General features: G+C 40.6%; 1 protein-coding gene across 2 annotated transcripts in view; it reads left to right on the forward strand.

Moving 5' to 3' along the window:
- grin2ab (glutamate receptor, ionotropic, N-methyl D-aspartate 2A, b) overlaps nt 1–22718 on the forward strand; it is a 114022-nt gene that overhangs the window by 59235 nt on the left and 32069 nt on the right. For both annotated transcript variants that reach the window (XM_065956038.1, XM_065956033.1), the window contains exons 6-9: nt 18499–18665; nt 18783–18917; nt 19006–19105; nt 20541–20746. In XM_065956038.1, coding sequence (XP_065812110.1) covers nt 18499–18665; nt 18783–18917; nt 19006–19105; nt 20541–20746 — 608 coding nt within the window. The remainder of the gene's footprint in view (nt 1–18498; nt 18666–18782; nt 18918–19005; nt 19106–20540; nt 20747–22718) is intronic.

Raw genomic sequence — 22718 nt, forward strand, 5'->3', positions numbered from 1 at the left:
AAAGCACTCAATGGTTCAGCTCCTCAGTACATTTCTGGCCTGTTCACAGACTACAACCCAACCCGGACCCTCAGGTCATCAGGTGAAGATCTCTTAACCGTACCCAGAATCAGATCAAAGTCCGGAGAGGGGGCCTTCAGTTACTGTGGTCCTCTATGGGACAATCTCTCTGCTGACCTGAGGTCCATTACTACTGTTTCTACAAAACTCAAAACCTATCTGTTCTCGAAAGCATATGAATAGTTTTTTTGTGTGTGTGTGTGTGTGTATGATCACTTTTGTGGTAACTGATGTTTGCTTTGTCTTGTGTATGAATTATTAATGACTGTGGCAACGCTTTCTTTCTTTTGTATGCTGTGTTTTGATTTTGATGTAAAGCACATTGAGCTTATCTGTCATGAAATGTGCTATATAAATACAATTGCTATTGCTTTATATTTCTATGTATTGGCAGTTTTTTCCTATTTCTCACCATTTTTTAAGCAAAATCTTAAAAAATAATTTTCCCTTCCTCTCTAGAAACTCCAGTCACTGCATTCAAGGTCTGTATCTACTATACTGATTAAAGCCCTTAAAACAATTTGATTCCATGATAACATCATTATATGTAGTTATCTTGAAGAAGTTCTCCTGTACATTTACATTCAACAACCATCTTTGCAATTACCAATATGTTTATGTGCCTTTGTCCTGCGCAGCATTAAACATAAATGCATTAAATGTCAGCTCGTTTCTTGCATATCCTCATTCATACATATTCTCTATACATGTTAATGATAACAATATGGGCCTGTTGAATGTGAAAAGGGAAAAAAAAAATTCTGACCTTTCCCATTCCGATAGGGTGAATGTTAACTTATTCAGTTGTGGACATTTGAGACTTGGGAACTAATTACTGGTGTGTATGGACGGACTTCTAATTAGAAAATTGTGAAACTCCTTTTTTGTCTTTATAAAGTAGTTTGGAGGAAAATTCATCATAACAATGTTGGCACGTAACTTTGGGAACAAAATAAAACATTATTAATTACAGTGTGTGTGTGTGTGTGAATGTATGGGGAAAATGTGCAATATGGTGGAAGAAAAACTGGCTACCTCACTGCAGCAGTTTAATGATGGCCAGAGGTGTTGCTAGGCTAGCTCATGGTGATGCATCCAAGAACATTGTTCTCCAGACCAGTACTAATCATCTGTTATTGGTGCGAGGCTAGTTAGCCGAAGATTTGGATCAGAGTATTCTGAGAGAGGCCTACAACACTACAGCCAGTTAATAATGGCCGTCGGGGCTACAAGCCTGACACATCCTAAATGATTGCATTACAGATCAGCTCACTGCGGATGCTTTCATGTCGGACGATCTTCGTGTAGATAATGTTCACATTTTATTAGTTTTACTGCAAGATTTTCTGAAATTGTTTTTATCTAAATGTTCTATTGTTTAACTGTGTTTGTCATCTAGACATGGTCATTGATACACAATGTATATCTTCAAGATTTTAATAAGTGTATTTATCAGCTTTGTTCAAATGTTCAGCCACATTTCACGGTCTTACAGCAGTGGCTGTTTTTTTTTTTTTTTTTTTCCCTCAGTATTGAAAATGAGTAAAAATGAGAAAAAGGATGGAACAGCCGTCTGAAATGTCATCTGATAAGAGCAATCCAGTTCCAAGTGACACCACTATAATCTCAATAATGGGTTTACTGTGTGGCAGCCGGCAGATTGTCATTCCTCATGTACTGTGGGCAGCGAGGTTTTGGACTCAAGCAAACACCGCCTCTGGTAGAGGTCTTTTGTGAAGTGTTGAATTTTATCAGTCGTCTATTAAAAGTTGTCCTTTGACAGAGCACAAATTATCAGAACAATTTTACGCCAAGCCTGTGAGCATGAATTCTTTATCTTCTATAAATGATCCGTGAAATAACGCACCCTGTAAAACCAATCCAGTTTAAATAGTGTTATTGATCGAACAGCTTGGCTCATTTCTCCTGCAGAGGCCAGTTCGGTGGTAGTACATGTAAATAATTGCACTGTCCTGCACCCGTACTGCCAGATTGGCACTAGGTAAGGCTAATGCAGGTGCCAAGTGGAGTGTTAAGTGCTAACCATGTGATGCGGGCCTATGGCTCCTGTTGCTGTAATGAGAGCGGCTCGTTCACAGTCTCGCCCGGCTGCTGCTAATTGCCTTAATTGAGAGAGTGACCTACATCTGAGAAAGGCTTCGGTGGCTCAGCTGAACAGCTGGCAAACCTGCAGAAGGCAGGGGAGGGAGGAAAGGGGGAAGGTCTAAGAAAAAAGGGTGAAATGGAACGAATGAGAGAAAAATTAGGAGAGACAGAAATGGATGCAGTTTAAAAGACAAATATGGCTTGTCAGGCAAAACAGATTGTTGGAATAAAACTTTAAAAGCATGACCACTCCTCGCACAGTATAAACTTCTTGTTTTATTTAAAGTTTTCTACGCACAAGCTTGGCTGGATACCAACATCGCAATTTTTTGGACCCAATTAAGCATCAAATGTGCCATCAAAGCCAAAATGTAACCAGTGGAATGAAACTGAGGCAGTGGAAAACTCATGTCAAATAGATAAAAAAAGAGCAAGAAAAGGGACTTGAGGAGAGGGCTGGCAGTGACATCATGCTTTTAGAGCAGAGGCCGGCCCTCAGGCCAACACTGAATACACTCTTAACAGTCTTGTGTACTTCCCTTAGACTGAATAATTCAACACGCTCCTGATGGAGAGACTGACTGTGACTGTGTGTGTCTCTGCAAGTCTGGGTGCTGCGGTTCTGCATGCACGTACAAGGGTGCATGAGTGCATTTGTCTCGAGAGCGACAGTGAAGAATATAAGTAGAATATAAGTTCTGTGTGTGAATCCAACTTTCTTTTTTCTTTGTGTGCTGGAAAGAGTGTAGGAGAGAGAGAGAGAGAGAGAGAGAGGCTGCTCGGAGTCATTGAATGAGCTTGTGATGTGTGGGTGGCTGCTCAATTTATGTGCATGTGGCAGAGTGTGCACACACGTCTGTCAAGTGTGTTCAAGTAAATGTGGATTTTTTTTCTGTGTTTCAGATTAGGTGGTTCAGCTAGTTTTTGTTGCTCCTCAGAAGAGGAATAGTGCTCAATCAATCCCTTTCCCCTCCTCTCAACCTCACAGACTCACACACATACAGAGATACACTGTCTGCCTCAGTCTATATTTTGGATTTTAAGCTGCAGTGCTTCTCTGTGTGCCCCATTTCCCTTTTTTCTGTGTGTGTGTGTGTGTGTGTGTGTGTGTGTGTGTGTGTGTGTGTGTGTGTGTGTGTGTGTGTGTGTGTGTGTGTGTGTGTGTGTGTGTGTGTGTGTGTGTGTGGACAGTGAGTGTCGGGTTTGATCCTGTGCTAATGATCTCCCAGTGGTTCAAACTTCTGTAAAGTGTGTTGAGGCAGGAGGGGAGATGGAGAGAGGCAGAGAAAAGGAGATAGGAAGGGAGAGGAGGAGTTGAAGAGAGACCAGTGCCTGATCATGATCATCATTCTTATCATCACTAAACCTCCTCATAGAGTAACCCTCTCCTCCCTCATTCACCAACACCAGAGCCTCCACCAGTTTTTTTTTTTTTTTTTTTCCCAAAAGTGTGCGTGGAGAGCTGTGGCATCAAACCTGCTGGTGACAGAAGGATGGAAGGAGTGCTGGATGGATAGACAGATGGATACACAGAGCCAGCATGTGACGTGTGTCATTCTCACACTCTCCTCAGCACACACATGCACACAAGGAAACGTCAGCTGCAGACACTCAGATATTAGAATTGAGCTTTTCCTCTTGTTTCTTTTTATTGAATGTCACACGGAGAGGTTTTCCTGCATGCCTCTCTCCCTCAACCTCCTCGCTCCCTGTCAACTCTCAGCTCATCTTCTTACATGCACTGTAATGCAATTTTTTCTCTGAATGTGTTAGCACTTCCTCTGCTTCCTCTCCATCTTGCCTTTACCTCTCCCCCTCCTTCCCCATCTGGAGAAGATCTGTCTCACTAATAGAAGGCCTGGTAAATTAGCCCTCCTATCCTTCCTCTCTGGCTCTTCTGTCTTCTCCCATTTTTCCATCATCAATCTTTCAAGTGTGCACTGCCCAATAGATTGTACTCATGCACATCAACAGAGATTGACATAAACAAAAATGTGTGCAAGTACTGATTTGCTTTATCTGTGTGTGTGTCTCACTGTTTGTCTCCAGGTTGGGTACTGGCTAATAGGGCGTAGTAGGTAATGGTAGCCGTAGCCTATTATCTCTGCTCTGCTGTCTAATAGCCACTGGCTTCAAGCATCTGCCATGTAGCTGTTCTAACTCCCCCATTGGACACTTAGCACTTACACTCATAGACACACACACATACACATGTACAACCCACCCCCACAGATGCATAGAAGAGATAATTTACACACCGCCAAAAGTTATTTGTGCATATGTGAGTTTTTGTGTGTGTGTATGTATGTGTGTGGCTATCCAATCTTACACACTATGCCCTGACATTTGGTATGCTCTCTTTTCCTAGAGGAGAAGTGCCTTCCTTTAATTAGTAAAGGAAATAGATTTACTTATCTGATCTTTGACACATTCACCGCACACACACACACACACACACACACACACACACACACGAGCACATCTGCCTGCATGCACTGAACCATGCAGCACATCGACACCTATCCATTACCAGAGTGGTGGAATGCCAGAGCAGGAAGCAAACACATCAAGTGTTCAAGCATGTGTGTGTGCGTGTGTGTGTATGTATGTGTGTGCTAAGGAGAAATGAATCCGCTCCCATCTGTAGACTGACCATCGATTTGCCATGGTAACGGTGGATGGTGACTGTCGTGTGAACAAAAGCGATGAGAACAAGTGGCTGGATTGGAAAAAGGGGAAGGAGTAGTGGAGATGGGGAGTAGAAGGAGGTGGTATTAAATGGAGGGGGGTGGAGAGATGGACTCACAAGGGGACAAACTCAGCAGAGGCTGGAAGAGAGAGAGGATTAGCGTACATTGGCCTGTTGCTGCTTAAACTAAATGTAGCAACAAGATTTTTACTGTGTGTATTCCAGAAAGCAGCGAGTGTGCACAATAGTGTTGTGGGAGTGTTTTTGGTATGAAAAAGGCTTACACAGACCTGAGTAAGGCTTATATATAATGAATGAATCCCCCTTCAGCTACCGTTTTTCTTTCCTCTGCAGAATTAGTGATTTGTCTAACCTCCCCCCCAGCAAACATTTTCTGCGTTTCTCCCTGAATCCTCCCTGCACACAGCCGACATGCCCTCTGGATGCCTGTGTCATTGTATAAACTTATTTGGCGGTATTTAGAAAACACAATGCCTTGACTGTCAACAGCTCTCTTTAGAAACACATGGGCTAATGTAATTTTAACAAAAACTGGGATAAACCAATGTTTAGTATTCAGCAGGGCCTGCAGCTCTTCTCTTAAAGCTGTAAGACTAACACACTATGAATTGACTAATTAATCCTCTCCCTTGTGGCATTCCTACACAAGCCAGATCCTTTTGCTTCGCATTGGTGTTGGACAAGTGCCCTGATGCTTACCCTGACTAGCCGCCCTGTTTGAGTACTTGCGGCACTCTTCCTGTTTAGCACAGTCCGGCAATCACGCCGAGGTAGTCAGCTGGGACCAGCTGACTCACTGTGCGCTGCCATTTTTAAACCAGGCCTAAGGTTTCTAAAGTCCAACAGAGTCACCATCAGTGGGCTGAGGGAGACAGAGAGAGAGTAAGAGAGAGAGTGGGATTTTTTTCACCCAAAGGCACTTCAGCTATAAATATCAAACTGGCAATTCTTTGATTTGCCAATGAAGGCTGCCAGAGCAGAGAGGAGGATGCAGGGTCTTGCTCTCTTCTTGAGCTGTTTTAAATTCATTCACCGACAGGGAAGGAGAGAAAGTGAGGGAGGAATAGGCTTGGCTGTGTCATTAATTTCCCATGTAGGGGGATGAAATAACATTAACATCACTTTCTCTCTGACGCTCCATAAGTCAAACAGTTATTATTACTCAACAGCAGAGGCAGCACACACCATATATAGACAGCACATCCTATTCTTTTTCCTGCCACACTGATGCCTGTGTGTGTGTGTTTGTGTGTGTGTGTGTGTGTGTGTGTGTGTGGATGTGGATGTGGATGTCACAGCCTGGACAGACACTTCAGTTTTAATAAAGCAGAGGCCTTTCAGCACTCTGGCAGATTCGGCTGTAATCTCTCCTAAACAGGTGTTGTGATTATAGACTCTGCCGTGAGCAGCATTTTGACACTTGCATAGCCAGGGCCAACCATGCACACAACCTTGGGCTATACCACACGGGAGACAGATTTTACGTGCAGTGTTTGGCAAGCACACTTTTACCATCCGATACAATATTCTTTGTTGAAGTTCTGCCTTGAAATTCATTTCTCCTTCCACAGCCAAATAATTATGTCATTTCTTTTAAATTTTCTCGTTGATTCTTTGCACACTGATGTAGCACCATTTCTCAAAGAGGCAGCACTGCAGCGCATTGCTTCTGATTTATAGTAGGACAGCTGAATAGATTGTTTTCTAGGTGCACAAATGATGATGCATTTTTAACAGAGCTGAGAAACAGGGTTTTTTTTCTCCAGGATTATAATGAGCAAATTATAGGAAGAAATTATATAAACCTCAGCAGTTACTTTATCACCAGGTTTATTTTTTAAATCATCTACAACCTACAGAAACAAACACGCGTAACTGGCTTTGTAGTCCCAATTAGGGAATAAATCTCATCTGACGTTTTAAAGGAAATCAAACTATTGTAGAAGCCTTTTATGTTCTTTAGTCTCGGGCTTAAAAGAAGGCTGTTTCATTTCCTTCCTTTTTTTTTTTTTTTTTTACTTTTTTGTCATTGTCAGAGAATGGCTCTCTTTTACTCTACAGAAATGTTTATTTACTGTTTTCCCCTTTTCCTTTAGAGAAGTATGAATGATGAATTTTTTTGGAAAATTCTCTAACAAACTAAAGCAATGAGATAGCAAGAAGGGTTGCTGTTACTTTACTATTCAGAATTACTCAAAATTAGATTATAAATAATTCCACATACATTGATAAAAAAATATCCTTTGAATTTATGAAGCCGTATGTCTCAGATATCTGATGATGCATTCAAACCAATAAGTACGGTGGCCGGTAGGGGTCAAACGATCAGCTACTGATGAAACGACATACATTTAGAAAAACGTGCAGCATATATAGAAACGCTGCACATTCAAAAGCAAATGCAAACTAACACAACAAATGCAAAGACACACACGCGCTGCAAATAGGCAAAACAACTGCATAAGCATCAAACGTGCTGCAAGTACAGAAACGAAACTTAAGTGAAAACACACACAACCAGAAAACAACCGCAAACACAGAAACGCTGCAAGTTAATCCTTAAACGGAAGTGCTCCAGGCCTGTAGGGGCGCTGTGGAACTGTTTATTTCGGTTTATTTACGGCAGAGAGTAAGACAGACAGCTAGGAACAGAAAGTTATGTTTAGATAGGGGAAGTTGTATCGTTGAAAGACACAGAATAACTTCAATGTTACTGAAACGCAGTTGTGTTTGCAGTTGTTTTCTGGTTGTGTGTGTTTTGACTTAAGTTTCGTTTCTGTACTCGTAGCACGTTTGATGCTTATGCAGTTGTTTTGCCTATTTGCAGCGCGTTTGTGTCTTTGCATTTGTTGTGGTAGTTTGCATTTGCTTTTCTATATATGCCGCACGTTTTTCTAAATGTATGTCGTTTCATCAGTTGCTAAGCGTTTGACCCCTACCGGCCACCGTAAATAAGAGTCTGAAATGCAATATGGCACAAATGAGCTGACAAACACGGAAATTAAAAGCTGTGTTGATGGTTGTCTGTGGAAGAGATTTTTGCTCCAATAACTATCATTCATCTCTAGCACTTTAACAAGACTGTGACAGTGGATTAATAATCTCCTGTTAATCCCATCAGGCATTGGGAACTGATCACTTGTTTTTGCTGGACTTAAAAAAGTCTGTAAACTGTAAAATATCTCAACTGACACGTTGACAGGAGAGAAATGTATTAGATGGCTGTGATGGATGGCTGTTTGTTCTTCAATATGTCTGCAAGCTGTTTTTAATGGATTTCTGAGAACAAATGTGAGTTTATGACTTCCCTGAGATAATTATGGTAAACCTGCGGCAGAACACATAGATTAGTCTCTTACTGTTTCCAACACAGTGGTGGGTTCAGAATTTCTATGACCATCCTTGACAATGTTGGAAAAAGGGAAATTATACAAGAATAGCACAAAAATGCTCAATGCAGCACACTGAAGAAACAAGTTAAGTATCTCGATGACAGGTAAAGATCCTCTCTAGGCAAATGAGGCCAGAAGGATCTGAAAGTTATAAACAAGAGAAAATATTTAATTTCACCACTAAACTTTGTACACTGAATTCAGAAATCTAAATAGCAAGAATTTATAGCAGTGAAATATTTGAAATATATTGGATTTTTTTTGTTAAATGGTTAAGTATCCCATGTTAGAAAAATCTTTACAAAAATGAAATTTAGGATGAAAAATACAAACTTTAAAGTTTTGGCTACCAAAGGAGCTAAACATAAATGGAAGTGATCAGACTCCAAGCGTATAAGTTATGTTCTGTCAATTTATTCAACAAAGAGAAATACTGAAACCACTTTTACAAGTATTGCTTTATTTACACACACACACACACACACACACCAAAGCCTTCATGTTTAAATCTCATAATTAGAAGTTCAGTTGCTTATATAATTCAAGTCTATATTTTGCATCCATGGAGAAGTAGTCCACCTCTGGTCTAGACACTTGATTTGATTCTGGGATGTGCTGCGTTGAGCATTTTTAATATCAAACATTTTAGTGTAGAAGCAGCAGACTTAGGGTTCTTCTTTTTCTATTAATCACTTTAAACCCACTGAGAACAACACTGCATTTGTCACAGTAAGAGACTAAAAGTCTGTTTCTCTACAGATGCAATCTTGACTATCTCCGCTAATAAAAATCAAGATAAAGCAGACCCCCTTTTCTTCAACAGTATTTAAATTCAGCAGAAACGCTGGCCTCAAAGTCTGTCTGGCTTAAAAGTGCTGCATAAGCAGCAAAATTAACTTTAGACTTCCTCAACTTTTGTTTGGGGAAAAAGGAAACTTTTAAGGTTAGTTGAGGAAATTGTGTTTTCAAGCATCGGGGGACATGCTGTGTTCCACTCAAATATTACATTCTTTGGTTATGCTGTGCGCTTTGTCAAACCACTTTCCATTACATGCTTCTCTGAGTTAGTGGTTAGACCTTATGCTTCTCCATTCGGAGCTAGGCTATGCTAGCTTAGGGGATATGGGCTGTGATAAAATGCTATTCTGTGTTTGCCTGGGGACTGCAGGGCTGTTAAATACTACAGTAGACCACACACTGGGACTGACCTCTTGTTAAATACTGAATTAGTCTTTGTTACTATAGGGATCCAACATCTGCAAACTAAATGCTATACTTCTCAGTCAATCCTGTGAAAGTAGCGTGTATATGTTCTGTTAGTAGCTAGGGCTTTGGGACCTGTCTCTGTGTGCTTAAACTGAAGAGCTTTCAGTGCTTAAGGGACTGCTGCTTGTTAGCCATTGAGGGACCAGCCAGCCTTTACATTCTGTTAGTGTCAAGAGGATTTTTTTTTTTACGTCTGTGCTATAGAGGTTTTCAACTGAACTCCCTCTGTTCACAGCTTTCAGCACTGTTCAAAGAGAGATGTTTGATGTGACATGTGTGACTCTAATGTTCATACTACTACTGTATTATCTGAATGGTTTCTTAAGTTGTACAAACACTGATAATGAGTATGTGTAGATTTCTTTTTGGAAAGAAAGTGCCTTTTATTCTGTGGATACTTCAAAAGCTTTTGTATTTTAAACTGCTGTTTCTGAATAGATATTCTTTGGCTGTGTTTCTTCTGAGGCCGGTCAAGTGACAGCAGCTTCCCTTCCAAGGCTACCTTAGGTGTTTGTTTGGAAGTGGCTCTTCCTGAGCTTATTCTTTGTTAGTGGACGTGTTTGGAGCAATGTTTGTTAGCATGAGGGTTTGCAGAACATCTGCTGAGCATTTCCACACAAACACGCTGCGGCACACAGCGCGTCCTGTTTGCCAGAGCAGTTTTCATAATTCAAAAGCTCTTGTTTAGTGTGCCTACCTTTTATCCCTTTAACATACTAACCTGCAGTGGTTACTTAATTGTAATTCAATTGATCAGCTCACACATTGAAAGATAGAGTTGAGTTTATTGAAATATATACTTGAGTTTTCCTTCCTTTTTCAAGAGTTTTTTTTAAAAGACTATAGTAACAAAGTAAGGAAAGCATATGCACTTTTATTTTTTCTGGAAGTTAAATTCAGGTGCTTCATAAATATTATCATAATTGTTTGGATACTATATCATTGGTAACTAATGGTTTGAATTATCACCATCACTTTTGTAGTCCAAGTTGTGTCTTTTTCACTGCAGTCGTTTGGAGAAAAAGCAGCTGCGATTAATAATGTTAATTAACTCAATGTGATCATTCGTGTTATTGATTACACATGTGGGTCTCCTCTCATGTCAAAATGTCCGCCATGTAAAGGGTTTAGACGGCCGCATGTAAAACAGCTTTGATTACAAGACCGCCCTTCTGTTTGAAACACCTGCTTTTCTGTAGAATCTTGTAAAGAAGATAAATTCAACTTAAAGCACTATATTCACCACCTTTGCGTGCTCTCTAAATCTAACTGTAATTAGCATTTACCCAGAATGCACATGGCATGACTGATCTGATGGTCGTTTCAATACCACATTTTGACATCTTAACTCGTATACCTATCATGAATCAATCAATCTCAGTCAATCTTTAGTTGTATAGCACCAACTCATAACAAGAGTTATCTTGAGACACTTATCAACAGAGCAGGTAAAAGACCTGAGTCTTTGTAATTTAATATTACAAAAGAGCAAGTAAAAGAATTGGAAAAATTTAGCTCTTTCTAATCGGAAGTCATTCTTTGACAATAATAATACGAAAATATAATTATTCATGTTACCCTGATCAGGGATATCAACTTCACAAAAAAGAAAAAGAAAAATTTCTGTTAAGAACATTACAGGTTACATTTCTTTCAAAGGACATGTTTGAACCCAATTCATCCCATGCAACTACTTTGAAATAATTAATATCTTTATTGTTTTTTGTCAGTTAAGTAAATGGTAGAAGGACTTGAGCTTGTAACGTGCTTTATTGTATTCTTCTGACTACTCAAAGCGCTTTGACACCGCAGGCGCAGGTCAAACCGACCCATTAAGTGTCCATCAGTATTAACTAATCCCATTTGTACATTCAAACGCCACTGACAAAGTAGTGGAAACAATTAAGGGTTAAGTGTCTTAGCCAAGGACACATTGGACATGTGACTGCAGGAGCTGGGGATTGTACACCCGACCTCACGGTTGATAGATGCCCAACTCTGTCGTTGGACTACAGCAGGTAATTTTAATGACCGGTCCTCCTTCAGCCAGAGTGGAACTAAGCTTTGAAATCACCTGCTACAGTCGGTTTGGCTGCTTAGCTTTCCAGAGCACATGGTATGTTCCCCCAGCTCTAGAAAAAATAAGCATTATGCACCCAGAGGGCTTTAAAATGGTTGCAGATTGTTAATTTCCCATAAGCATCTACACTGATTGATGAGTGCTCACTTGAGGTTTCTGTCCAAGCAATATGCACCATTTTGATATTTTAAAGAGTTAATGGTAGTTTTAATTGTCTATAGATAAAAAGGGTACTGTAACCCTTCCTGCTGAAGTCCACTACTGATGAGAGTTGAAACCCCAGCGACTTGGAGAAGAGTTTTTTGTGAACTGTATAACCAGTGAGTTTTAATCTTTGACTCACCAGAAAAATGCAGAGACATGTTTTAATCTTTCTAAAACACAACTCTGGGCAGCACATCAGTTCAAGAAACTGCATCTGTAGCACTGCCAGTCTGACTTTCTTCTGTTGGGGATTGATCGTTCATGCATTTTGCCTGTGTACTAGAAGCTGCAGCGAGTTGCACTTTGTCAACACAGGACTTACTTTGCCATTCTAGTTTGTTTGCACTTTTGTGCAGACTTAAGTGTGACTGTGCTGAGCAGCATCTGGGGTCCTTACTTTGTCAAGCCAACTTAATGTAGCAGCGCCATCCTAACTGACCTACTGTATTAAATATTTATATAGTACATTGCTGGCCTCATCATCATCATCATCATCCTCCTTCTTCCCCCCATCTATTTCTAATTATTCTGCATACTGGCGCTGTCCTCCTCCTTGTGCTGTCTGATGTCATGTTCTCTTTTACAAGCATTTTAGATATTGGTACTTATCTCTTGTTTGCCTATTCTTTCCTCATCCACCTCCACAACTTTTAGGAAACAGATTATGCAAGGCAAGTTTATTTGTATTTCCCATATTAATGTACCAGGTGAATTCAGTGTGCTGCACAAGGTGATAAAGCCAATACAGCAAAGATAACGCTCCCCCTCCCGGGCCCACATACTCTTAAGTCCTTCTCTCAACGATTTCTAGAAATGTGTCAGTTTGTACCTCATTAGCCTTGATCTTTAAAGCTTTCTCCCAACACTTTCATATTTACTTCAGCTGATTGCTGCAAACAAAAATCAAATTTGAGGTGTAATATTTTGTGCGCCTGCGAGTAAGTGTGTGTGTGAGAGAGAGAGAGTGATAGAGAGAGGAGTAGAGAGAGAGAGAGAGAATATTGAGACACTCTCTTGGTTTTGGTGGTGTATTATTTATTAGTATGCTGGCTCATGAGTAAGGCTATATTTTGAGGGGCCTTTGTGCATAGAAGTGTGTGTGTGTGTGTGTGTGTGTGTGTGTGTTTGTGTGTGTGTGTGTGTGTGTGTGTGCGCGTGCGTGTGTCTGTGTATTTTGTGCATGTGTATGTGTTTGTGGGGTTTGTGCGTGTACGTGGGTGGTTGTGAAACTCTACATGAAGTTCACTTCACTCTATTTGTATAATTGATGCACAATGTCATCAGTAAATCTCTAGGTATGTGTGGTTATAATGTGGAAATACATGTGTGTGTGTGTGAGTCTGTGTGTTTGCATTATTCATATGTGAGCTTCTTGGTGGACTTGTGTGATTTGATGAGAAGATGCAGGTCTGTGTCAACGTCTCTTTCTATCCTTTATTATTTAGCAACCACCAGAAATTGTCATCTTCCCCTTTCACCCCTCAGTCTTCTAAAAAGACTTTCACCTCATTCATTCTACATTTCCCACTAACACTGCATCCTCGCCTCTCCGCTCCGCTCCTCTCCGCTCCGCTCCTCTCCCCTCCTCTCCTCTCCTCTCCTCTCCTCTCCGCTCCTCTCCTCTCCTCTCCTCTCCTCTCCTCTCCTCTCCTCTCCGCTCCTCTCCTCGCCTCGCCTCGCCTCTCCTCTCCTCTCCTCTCCTCTCCTCTCCGCTCCGCTCCCCTCCCCTCCTCTCCTCTCCTCTCCTCTCCGCTCCTCTCCTCGCCTCGCCTCTCCTCTCCTCTCCTCTCCTCTCCTCTCCTCTCCGCTCCGCTCCTCTCCTCTCCTCTCCTCTCCTCTCCTCGCCTCTCCGCTCCTCTCCTCTCCTCTCCTCTCCTCTCCTCTCCTCGCCTCTCCGCTCCTCTCCTCTCCTCTCCTCTCCTCTCCTCTCCTCTCCTCTCCTCTTTTTAGATTTTGAATTTATTGGAATGAAAGTCACTGTGACAGACCTAAATATTGAACATGCTGAAAGCATTTTATGTATATTTATGTCATGTCTCACCATCTCTGTGATATCAACCTGTCACCACTGTATATGTGGGAGTGCCCATATGCTTCTTTACAATTATAAAATTGTAAATGATGAAACTGACATTTTATCATATCTCCTGCTCTCTCTCTGTGTTTGCTAAGCTGAAGGTAACACAATGTGTGTAATAAAAACAAAAAACAAAGACTAATTTTTCTTTTCTTAACTGATTGATAAATCTATATTACTTTTTGCTTTAATGCACACATCTGCAATAAGCCCAGAGAGAGTTACAATTGGCATTTTCAGTAAAGTTATGACCTCCTAACGAACCCAAGCCTGAGAGCAAATCATCATATTTGAGAGGCAGAAAATGTTTGGCATTTTGGTCTGATAAATAACCCAAAGGATAATCATGGCTAATTATATAATATCATGTTAAAAGCAACATAATCATAGAGTGTATAAACAGACAGTTGCTTTGAATACTTTTATTTCTAAAAGAAAACAAAGGTAAGCAGTTAAATTATAACTCTGACTCTCAACTGTAGAAATCACCTCTTTTTTTTTTTTTACAGAGAGACTTCCCGGTTTCACTTTGACCTTTCCTACTTGCCATAGTTGAGTGCCCAGAGTTATTCTGTGCAATGAGGAAAAATTACTGACATTTGTCAGTTATCAATTCATAAAAGTAATGTGAGCGTGCCTTATAGGGGGCTCAAGCATTACTGTTAAATGATGCTTGACATGATCGTTAGGATCAGCAATGGGTGTCAGCTGTGCTATCATAAATCTACTCGGCCCTAAGACTGGCGGCACATTGTCCAACACTTACGCACATTAATGGTCCCTTTAAATCTTACACTCACCCAACTAAAGAGCAGGTATTTGGCAACTGGACCAGGACGTATAACCTCAGCCCAGGAGCTAAATTAAAGAAAACTTGTGGCACTAATTTCATGACACTCCATTGATTACAGCATTTGCTAAGGAAAGACACATTCTTTTTAAACAGGATCTGAGTCGCAATCCTGATTACCCAATTGTAAGATAATTATAATCGCTCAAACTTGCTACAGTATACTGTAAGCTTACAATTTGTAATAACTTGGCTTTGATAGCTGCAGGTTCATGATGCCTTTCATACCAAGCATCAGACATCATTCTGATAGAGTTAGAGGCATATATTCATTTGTATATTACTGATTTCATTTAACAAATGTCTGTACTATTGGCTTTGGTGAAGGCCAGTGCTCTCAGTATCTGCCTTTCAAGTTTCTACTTCGTATCCAACCTAAATAAGCTGGCCCCACTGGCTTGATAAGCAGTTTAATCTGTATATCATGGCCCCGCTCAATAGTCCAGCCACCATCCCTGCTCTTGCTCTGTAGCGCCACAAGACCAACATATAATTACTAGCGTCATCAGATAGCTTTTCCACACCATTCTTTGACCCATTGCACCTTTAAACTGTCCTTGAATTTCTCCTCTCACCCAAGCTAAGAGCCGATACTTATCTACTTAAGTTAAACTGCACTGACTGGCCCCACACGGCTTGATAAGCCGTTCATCTGGATGCCCTGGCATGCTCAGTAGTCCAGTCACCAACACTGGATTTGTGTGCACTCGCTCTGCATTTTACCTCTGAATAATGTGGTTTGCATAATCTGGGTAATGTGTTTTTTCTCCTGTACAACTTGTGGACATGATCTGAATGAAGAGTACTACAAAGTCATAAATAAACAGAATTTTATGGCGAAGTATTAACCTCATCAAGGGGATTCAGGATACCGACACAAATTAGAGGTTTTTTTCACCTATAAAGAGTTTATTTCTGCAATCATATCATTATACTATTCATGACACTAATATTAGACTAATAAATCTTTATATATTTAATATATATTTTTGCACTGAAAAAAGATCTGCAATTGAAACTGCATCCAAAGCAGTAGTAAACTCTTAAGCCTTCTTTAAAAGCGTACTTAGCTTTTAGACCTCACATTAAACTGCACTTTTCCAATGATGCTGAAGTGAGACAAAGCGAAGTGCAGTGGGATTGCATGACTCACCGGAGCTCCTGATAAAGGCTTATTTGACCCGTAAATGACAAAGTCTGTTTCAGTCCTTTTCCTTCCCAATGACCGGTCTTTAAACTGTGCCATAGATCTTGCCTGTTCTGTTTAATATTTGCTTTGTGTCTCTCATCTTACATTTTCATGATTTTCTTTTTTCTTTCTTTTTCTATGTTTCCTTTTCTCCACACTAAATTGGCTAACAGACTTACTAGTACAGATGTGATCAATCTTCAGAACTGGATCCATTGCCTCATTCTGTTATTTATAGGAGCTGTACGATTACAAACCATAGAATGTCATTACTGCACAATCAGAATCAAGTGTACAGATGACCCATATAATTGTGAAAACTGTAATTGTCTTATTATGTATTAATTGCTTTGCCATTGAAATCCAGCGATTTCTTCAGTATTGATTTGTATGTGCAAATATTTGTATACTTAAACTGTGTGTGCAAGGGAGGGAGTGGGTGTTTGTCTGTTTTTAGTATCTGTGCCTGAGTGTTTGTGTTATCTGGGTATAACTGAGGATGTGCCTGTTGCAACACAGTGAGATTATTTCTTGTTTTGTGCCTTTTTCTAAACCTAAGTAATGTGTAAAGCCACACACACCTACAGTTACACACAAACACACACCCGCACTCAGATGGGAACAGTGAGATAGATCTTTTTGAAGTACAATTTCCTCCTTTCTCTTTTCCACCTTCCTCTCCTTTTCATGGGTTGAAGGAAGGCATGCTTAATCTCTGCATGGCCCGCTGCATTTGTGTGATGCAGCTGAGGGCTTCTTTTCGGACTGACGATCAAGACTCGGTTTACATGCGTGTAAATATGCTGTACACACACACACACACACACACACACACACACACACACACACACACACACACACACACACACACACACACACACACACACACACACACCTTCACACATGTGAAGGTGGAGAAGGTAGGATAGAGAGACAGGAGCTGACAGCTGATTCTCCATGTGTGTTTATGAGGGCTTTGATGTTTAATGTGTCACGTTCTTTGATGCCCTCTGCGGAAAAGGTGTCAGAGCATGTAGGTGTGCACTTGATTTGTGTGTGTGTGTGTGGGTGAAAAAGAGGGACCCTGTGAGAAGGTCTGATGTTTCTGCCTCTACATTTTTCTTCCACAACTCTCTCTCTGTGTTTTTTCCACCTTTTCATGCAGCAGGTATTTTAATCTCGTTCACAAAACTGCAACACTTTACTCCTTTTACTCTCTCCCAGTCTACTCTTCCTCCTCCTTCGCCTCCTTTCTCTCTTTGCACTTATCTCTCCTCTCTGTTGGATGGGCTGCTCTGCTGTCTGTTTGTTGTGTCCCGAGGGGGAAACTCACTTTACAAACTATGCAAACATACATTCTGCAATGATTAGCACCTTATTTCACACTCACTTTGGGTTTCATTTTGTTTAATAGCTGCTGTAATACTGCTGTGTCCTACTACTCACACACTGACCTCCTGGTTCCTCCCAATACTGAGACTAAATGATTTCACTGTACATGACACGATGAATCCATGTTTTTAAATGATCTGAAGCCACAGCTTATAGTAGGAGTAGTAGTAGTTAGTAGTAGTATAGTATTTCCTGGGGACCACCATTTCTTATATTTGCGGAGGATGTGTGTGTTTTTAATCCTGTGCGAATCCACCATGTCCTGTCAAATACTAGGGCAAATTACATATCAGCACACAGAGGTCCTCTGATAATAGTAATCCACTTTGCAATCCGCTTGTCAGTAATATTTGGGCAGACATTTTTCCGCTCGAGAATAACGGAGGCTGTGCTGGACATTGTAAATGAAGGTTTTAGACAGCATACTACGTGCAAATATAGCGCTTGTTGTTTTTGTTTTTTTTGTAGAAGGGTAAGTGAAATGCATTTGGACATCTTCTTCTTCTAATAAATGTCCGGCAGGCTGTACCCTGTAGCGTGATGCTGCCCCTAGAGACAAGGTGGTTATCATATAGAGCCTCAAAGTGGTTAATCAGAATGTCAGTAAATAGAAGTAAATTACAGGCTTTGCTTATCCTGTGCAAATGTGTCACACCAAACACTGACATTGTGGGTAAGTCCTAAATTACCAGAGGTCCCCAGGAAATACTAATCCTGTGTGAATAGGGCTTATGTAGCCCAAAAAAAAAATGCATGTTCAGCATTCATGACTACGATGTTTTTACAATGAAAACAAGCCAATCTAATAATACAGCACCACTGAGGCGCAGGTAGAGGATTTGTATTTGGTATTTGGTAATTAGCTAGAGACAATGCCCAACTGTTGTTATAAAGGCAGCGTAGTCTCTCTAAATCTCTCAGTATCTCTCCCCATCCTGTTTTCCCCATCTTCTCGCTCTGCTCTTTAGTTTCTCAAGCACTTAACACCCTCTCTTATCTCCCTCACTCTCTACGTCTGACTCACTGATTGCAAATTTGCAAATTGTTTTAATTCCGTCGAGGTTTCGAGTCTCTGAGGCTTTTGTTTTTTGCCTTTTGCTTTTCTGCAATGAATTCGCTTCTATAGACAAATATGCTGACTGTCTCTGATGTGGGCCTCTCTGTCGTTGCAGGATGAGAAGTCCACGTTCTTCCAGTTCGGCGCAGCTCTGCAGCAGGAGGCTCTGCTCATGCTTTCCATCATGGAGGAGTATGACTGGCATGTTTTTTCTATTGTCACTTCCAAGTTCCCCGGGTACCAGGGGTTTATCAGCACACTGAAGACAACTGTGGATCACAGGTAATGAATACACTCCGAAACATTTAAACACGCACTCTCTGTTTTCATCCTTTACCTTTATTTACGGCAGCTGACAGGATTAAGCACCTTGTATAATTTAATGGTGTGTTGGTACAGCTTTGTGCGCTGGGACCTGCAGAGTGTAGTGACTCTGGATGCTATAGACGGAGACCCAAACTCTAAATCACACATTGCCCTGAAGAGGATCCAGAGTCCCGTTATACTGCTGTACTGCTCGAAGGATGAGGCTATGTAAGTGTTTCTCAACGTTTTCTGTGTAACATACTGCCACATTCCTGTAGTGAATCTTTACTGATGCTCTCACTCCGTCCCTCTACAGATATATACTAGAAGAAGCTCGATCTTTGGGCCTGATAGGAGCCGGTTACATCTGGATTGTGTCCAGTCTAACAACTGGCAACCCAGACTTCACCCCTGAGGTACAGAGGCCCCATATGTAGCAACAGGTGGCCATTTTTGAGTAGTTTATCAAGATGAGCAGTGTTTTTAATTCAATGATTTGTCAGGTTATCTGTGGTCTCTCCTTGATTTCTCTTTATTTCTATGCAATTTGTATAAAATACAACTTTATAAGCGTAGCTTCCACATATTGGGAAATCTCTTTATTCTGTTCTGGGAGAAAAATGAGACAAGACATTTATTCTATTTATGTCTGCCTCTAAACAGCAAGATCCCTGCTATCTGTTATCTTATCATTAAGAAAGCAGAGGGAACAATCTGAGGAATAGTCTACTTACCAGCATCCCACCAAATTAAATTTAAAATCAATTAAAAAAAAAAGATTGCTATTCATGATATTATGTACAGGCGTATACTTATAGCCACTGCTGTAGACAATAGATACGCACATAACCAGCCTTTTATTTTTCGACTCTGTTTTTGTTGAAGTTAAACTAACAAGATATGACATGTATATAAGTGAACTTTAAAGATGCTGGTGGGCATTTTGTGCCCTTCTGACTGAGCAAGACTCGCTGTTCCCCCTTGTTTACAGTCTTTGCGGTCAGGTAAGCTAAAAAGCAGCCAGCCTCATGTTATACAGAAAGATTTTAGAGTAGTTTCAATCTTCATAGTAAACAAGTATATCTCCAAAACAGTTGGACTTAAGTCAAAGACTGAATACTGATTCATTATAGTGACTAGGGAACACCGATTCCCAATATATCCTATTTTTAGTTAACTTCTCCATGTCGTTTTTCTTTATTTACTTAAGACACTTGATTATCACTTTAAACGGAAGTTTAACAGCATTAAATGCAAATTCCCTCTAAAATGTAATATGCATTTTATAATGTATAATCAGCTCAATTTCTCCTCTCACATAAAAAATTGAGACACATCCAGTATTTCCTTACCTTTTGTAAAAGCCTCTAAAATGTTTATTCACCTCCCTTCCGTATTCTTCATTCTTCCCTTTTGTGTAGTGTTTTCATTCCTCTGTTTTCTTTCTTAGACAGAGATCTAATTCTAAAGTTGGAGCCAAATTAAAGCAAAAAAAATAAAACGCTCGTGATTGACAGACTAGCGTGCTGGCATTTTTGGATGTTTGTTCAGTCTGGTTTAGAGAGATACACTTAGTGAGCCATTTCTTTTTTCAAACATTTTCCTTTTGACAGATCCAAGATAGACGATACCTGAATGAGGGAATGATTTCAGATTGTGAACATCCAGTCTGCTAACACTTATTTAAAACCTAGATCTGAGTTATTATAGGAAGGCACATGGAACCAGTAAGTCATTTGCTTGACACCTTTGAAAGATACATATGGATGTTTTAAATTGGGCTAAAAATGTGAAATTGAATCTTTCACACCAGATGTACCATTTCTCAGATCTCATCTGCTCTCCTCTCAGATGTTTCCCCTAGGTATGATCTCCGTGTCCTATGATGACTGGGAGTACCCTCTGGACACACGAGTGCGGGATGGGGTGGGCATCATTTCCTCTGCAGCCACCGCCATGCTGCGGGAGAAGGGGGAGCTGCCAGAGGCCCAGAGCAGCTGCTACAGCACAGCGTCAGACAGGAGCCCGGGGAAGCTCCCACCCAGTGCCCTGCGCAGGTGTGTGTGTGTGTGTGTGTGTGTGTGTGTGTGTGTGTGTGTGTGTGTGTGTGTGTGTGTGTGTGTGAGAGAGTGTGTGTGTGTGTGAGAGAGTGTACGTGTATAAGAGTTGAAAGAGGCTCATTTCAAAGGTACTAGTGGCTTGAATGAAATGGAGGCCGTATTCATGATTATTTGACTTTGCATTTACTCTATTTGTTTGTTTGCTTTGTGTTATTTTTATCAGGGAGATGCTAATACAAAAACATGAACAGTTGTAAAGAGGAGACACACTCCACAGGAATATGTGTGAAATACTGTCATTTTCAGGAGCTGTGCTTACATTTTTTGAGTTCTCAACATATCTGTACAAATTAATGTTATAGAAATAACAAATAGGCCAGAGGTGTAAGTTCATTGTGACTGAAGCCCAGTTCAGTCAGAGGTTATACATGGACATTAAACCCTTTGCTCTAAGAATGAGACATACAATATAAGTTATTGTTCATTCAGTTCATTTATAAAATGCCAACTTGCCAAAACATACTTTCTCATAAAGTAATTTTCTGCTTGTAACTTGAGATCAGTGTCAAGCGTGGAGCCATATTGAGCTGAACAGAAAGGGGGTTACTTTGAATGGAGGGAATGAACAGCCCTTTGTGAGCTTCACCTTTCAGTAGCATCACTTCTCTGTGATCGTATCAGAAGTGGACAGCCTTAATGCTAGGTGTGAATGAATCCTAATGTGACGCATTGAGGTCCCATCACTCGTACCACATACAGAGTTGGTCTGGAAGCATTTTTCCTCCTTGCTTTGCTATTTCGTGCACAAAAAAAATTGTGGATCTACGCCTGCTTGTCAAACTAGCACCGGTGCAATCGCAACCACATTATGTTCATTTGCGCAGTAGCTGATGGCTCTGTGCAGTGTTCTGTTGAGGGGACAAGGGGGGGGGCAACAGGTAAAGGACATATTTACATTTCACACACAAGTCAGTTAACCTCAAAGATGTAAGTCCATCTTTCATATACGATCTCATCCACGGTGACTGACACAGCTTCTGCTGAGAGAGCTGCATCTTATTTCATATCTGTACAAGCACTTCCATTTGAGAATGAAAAATCCAAAATACAGGAAGTTGTGCAGAATATACCTGCCTGGTCTGCTTGTCTTAAAATTATCTTTTGTCATGCTGAGACAAGCTCGTATGACAGCACAGGGCGTCTCCGGCTGCATAGCTCGACCAGCAGCGATCTTTCACTCCCCGCTATCAACATAAACAGATAGTGATCCATCCACATCATCAAACAGAATGGATTTTCTTCAACACACTTAAAAATGGCAGTGTTCTTCAAAAGCAAAAATTAAACAGGATATTGTTTTTGTATTAAAAGAGCAGCATGTGTAAATAAAAATGTATTATATGCGATTGTATGAATCATCCAAAAATTGAACCAACAGGCCTAACACGAAACCAAAGGATAGGCTGTGTCACTCTGTGTGCTTGTGTCAAACACAATTATCCATTTTTCGTGAAGCCTCTTTTTTATCTGAGTTTTGCTTAAGGGAAATATATTTTACATTTTAGTTTACAATGTTACGTCAGTTTTTTCTGAAGCGATAATAACCTTGTTGTGAAAGCTCCTGGGCCTCATTAAGGACCGCCCACTCAAGTGACCTTATCTGCAGTAACAGTCTGAGACCTGAGTGAACAATGCTGCCTTCCACCGGGTAAAAACCATGACGCGTGGTCTTTTCAAACGTAAATGATGTATGGACTTTCTTATATGCGTATGCACCAGACAAGTGTGAACACTCTTACTCAAGTGCTGTCAACTTGTGATCAAAGCTGTGGAACCACATGTTGACACCAGGTGTAAACAGGGTCTAGCTCAAGGCCTCACTTATCCCCTGGTCGTAGACAAATGTATGATTCAAATTAAAGTTGAAAAAGCTTTCACAATTTACAAATGGAGAATGGAGTATCCCTAA

This window comes from Labrus bergylta, chromosome 1, assembly GCF_963930695.1.
Source record: "Labrus bergylta chromosome 1, fLabBer1.1, whole genome shotgun sequence".
NCBI lineage: Eukaryota > Metazoa > Chordata > Actinopteri > Labriformes > Labridae > Labrus > Labrus bergylta.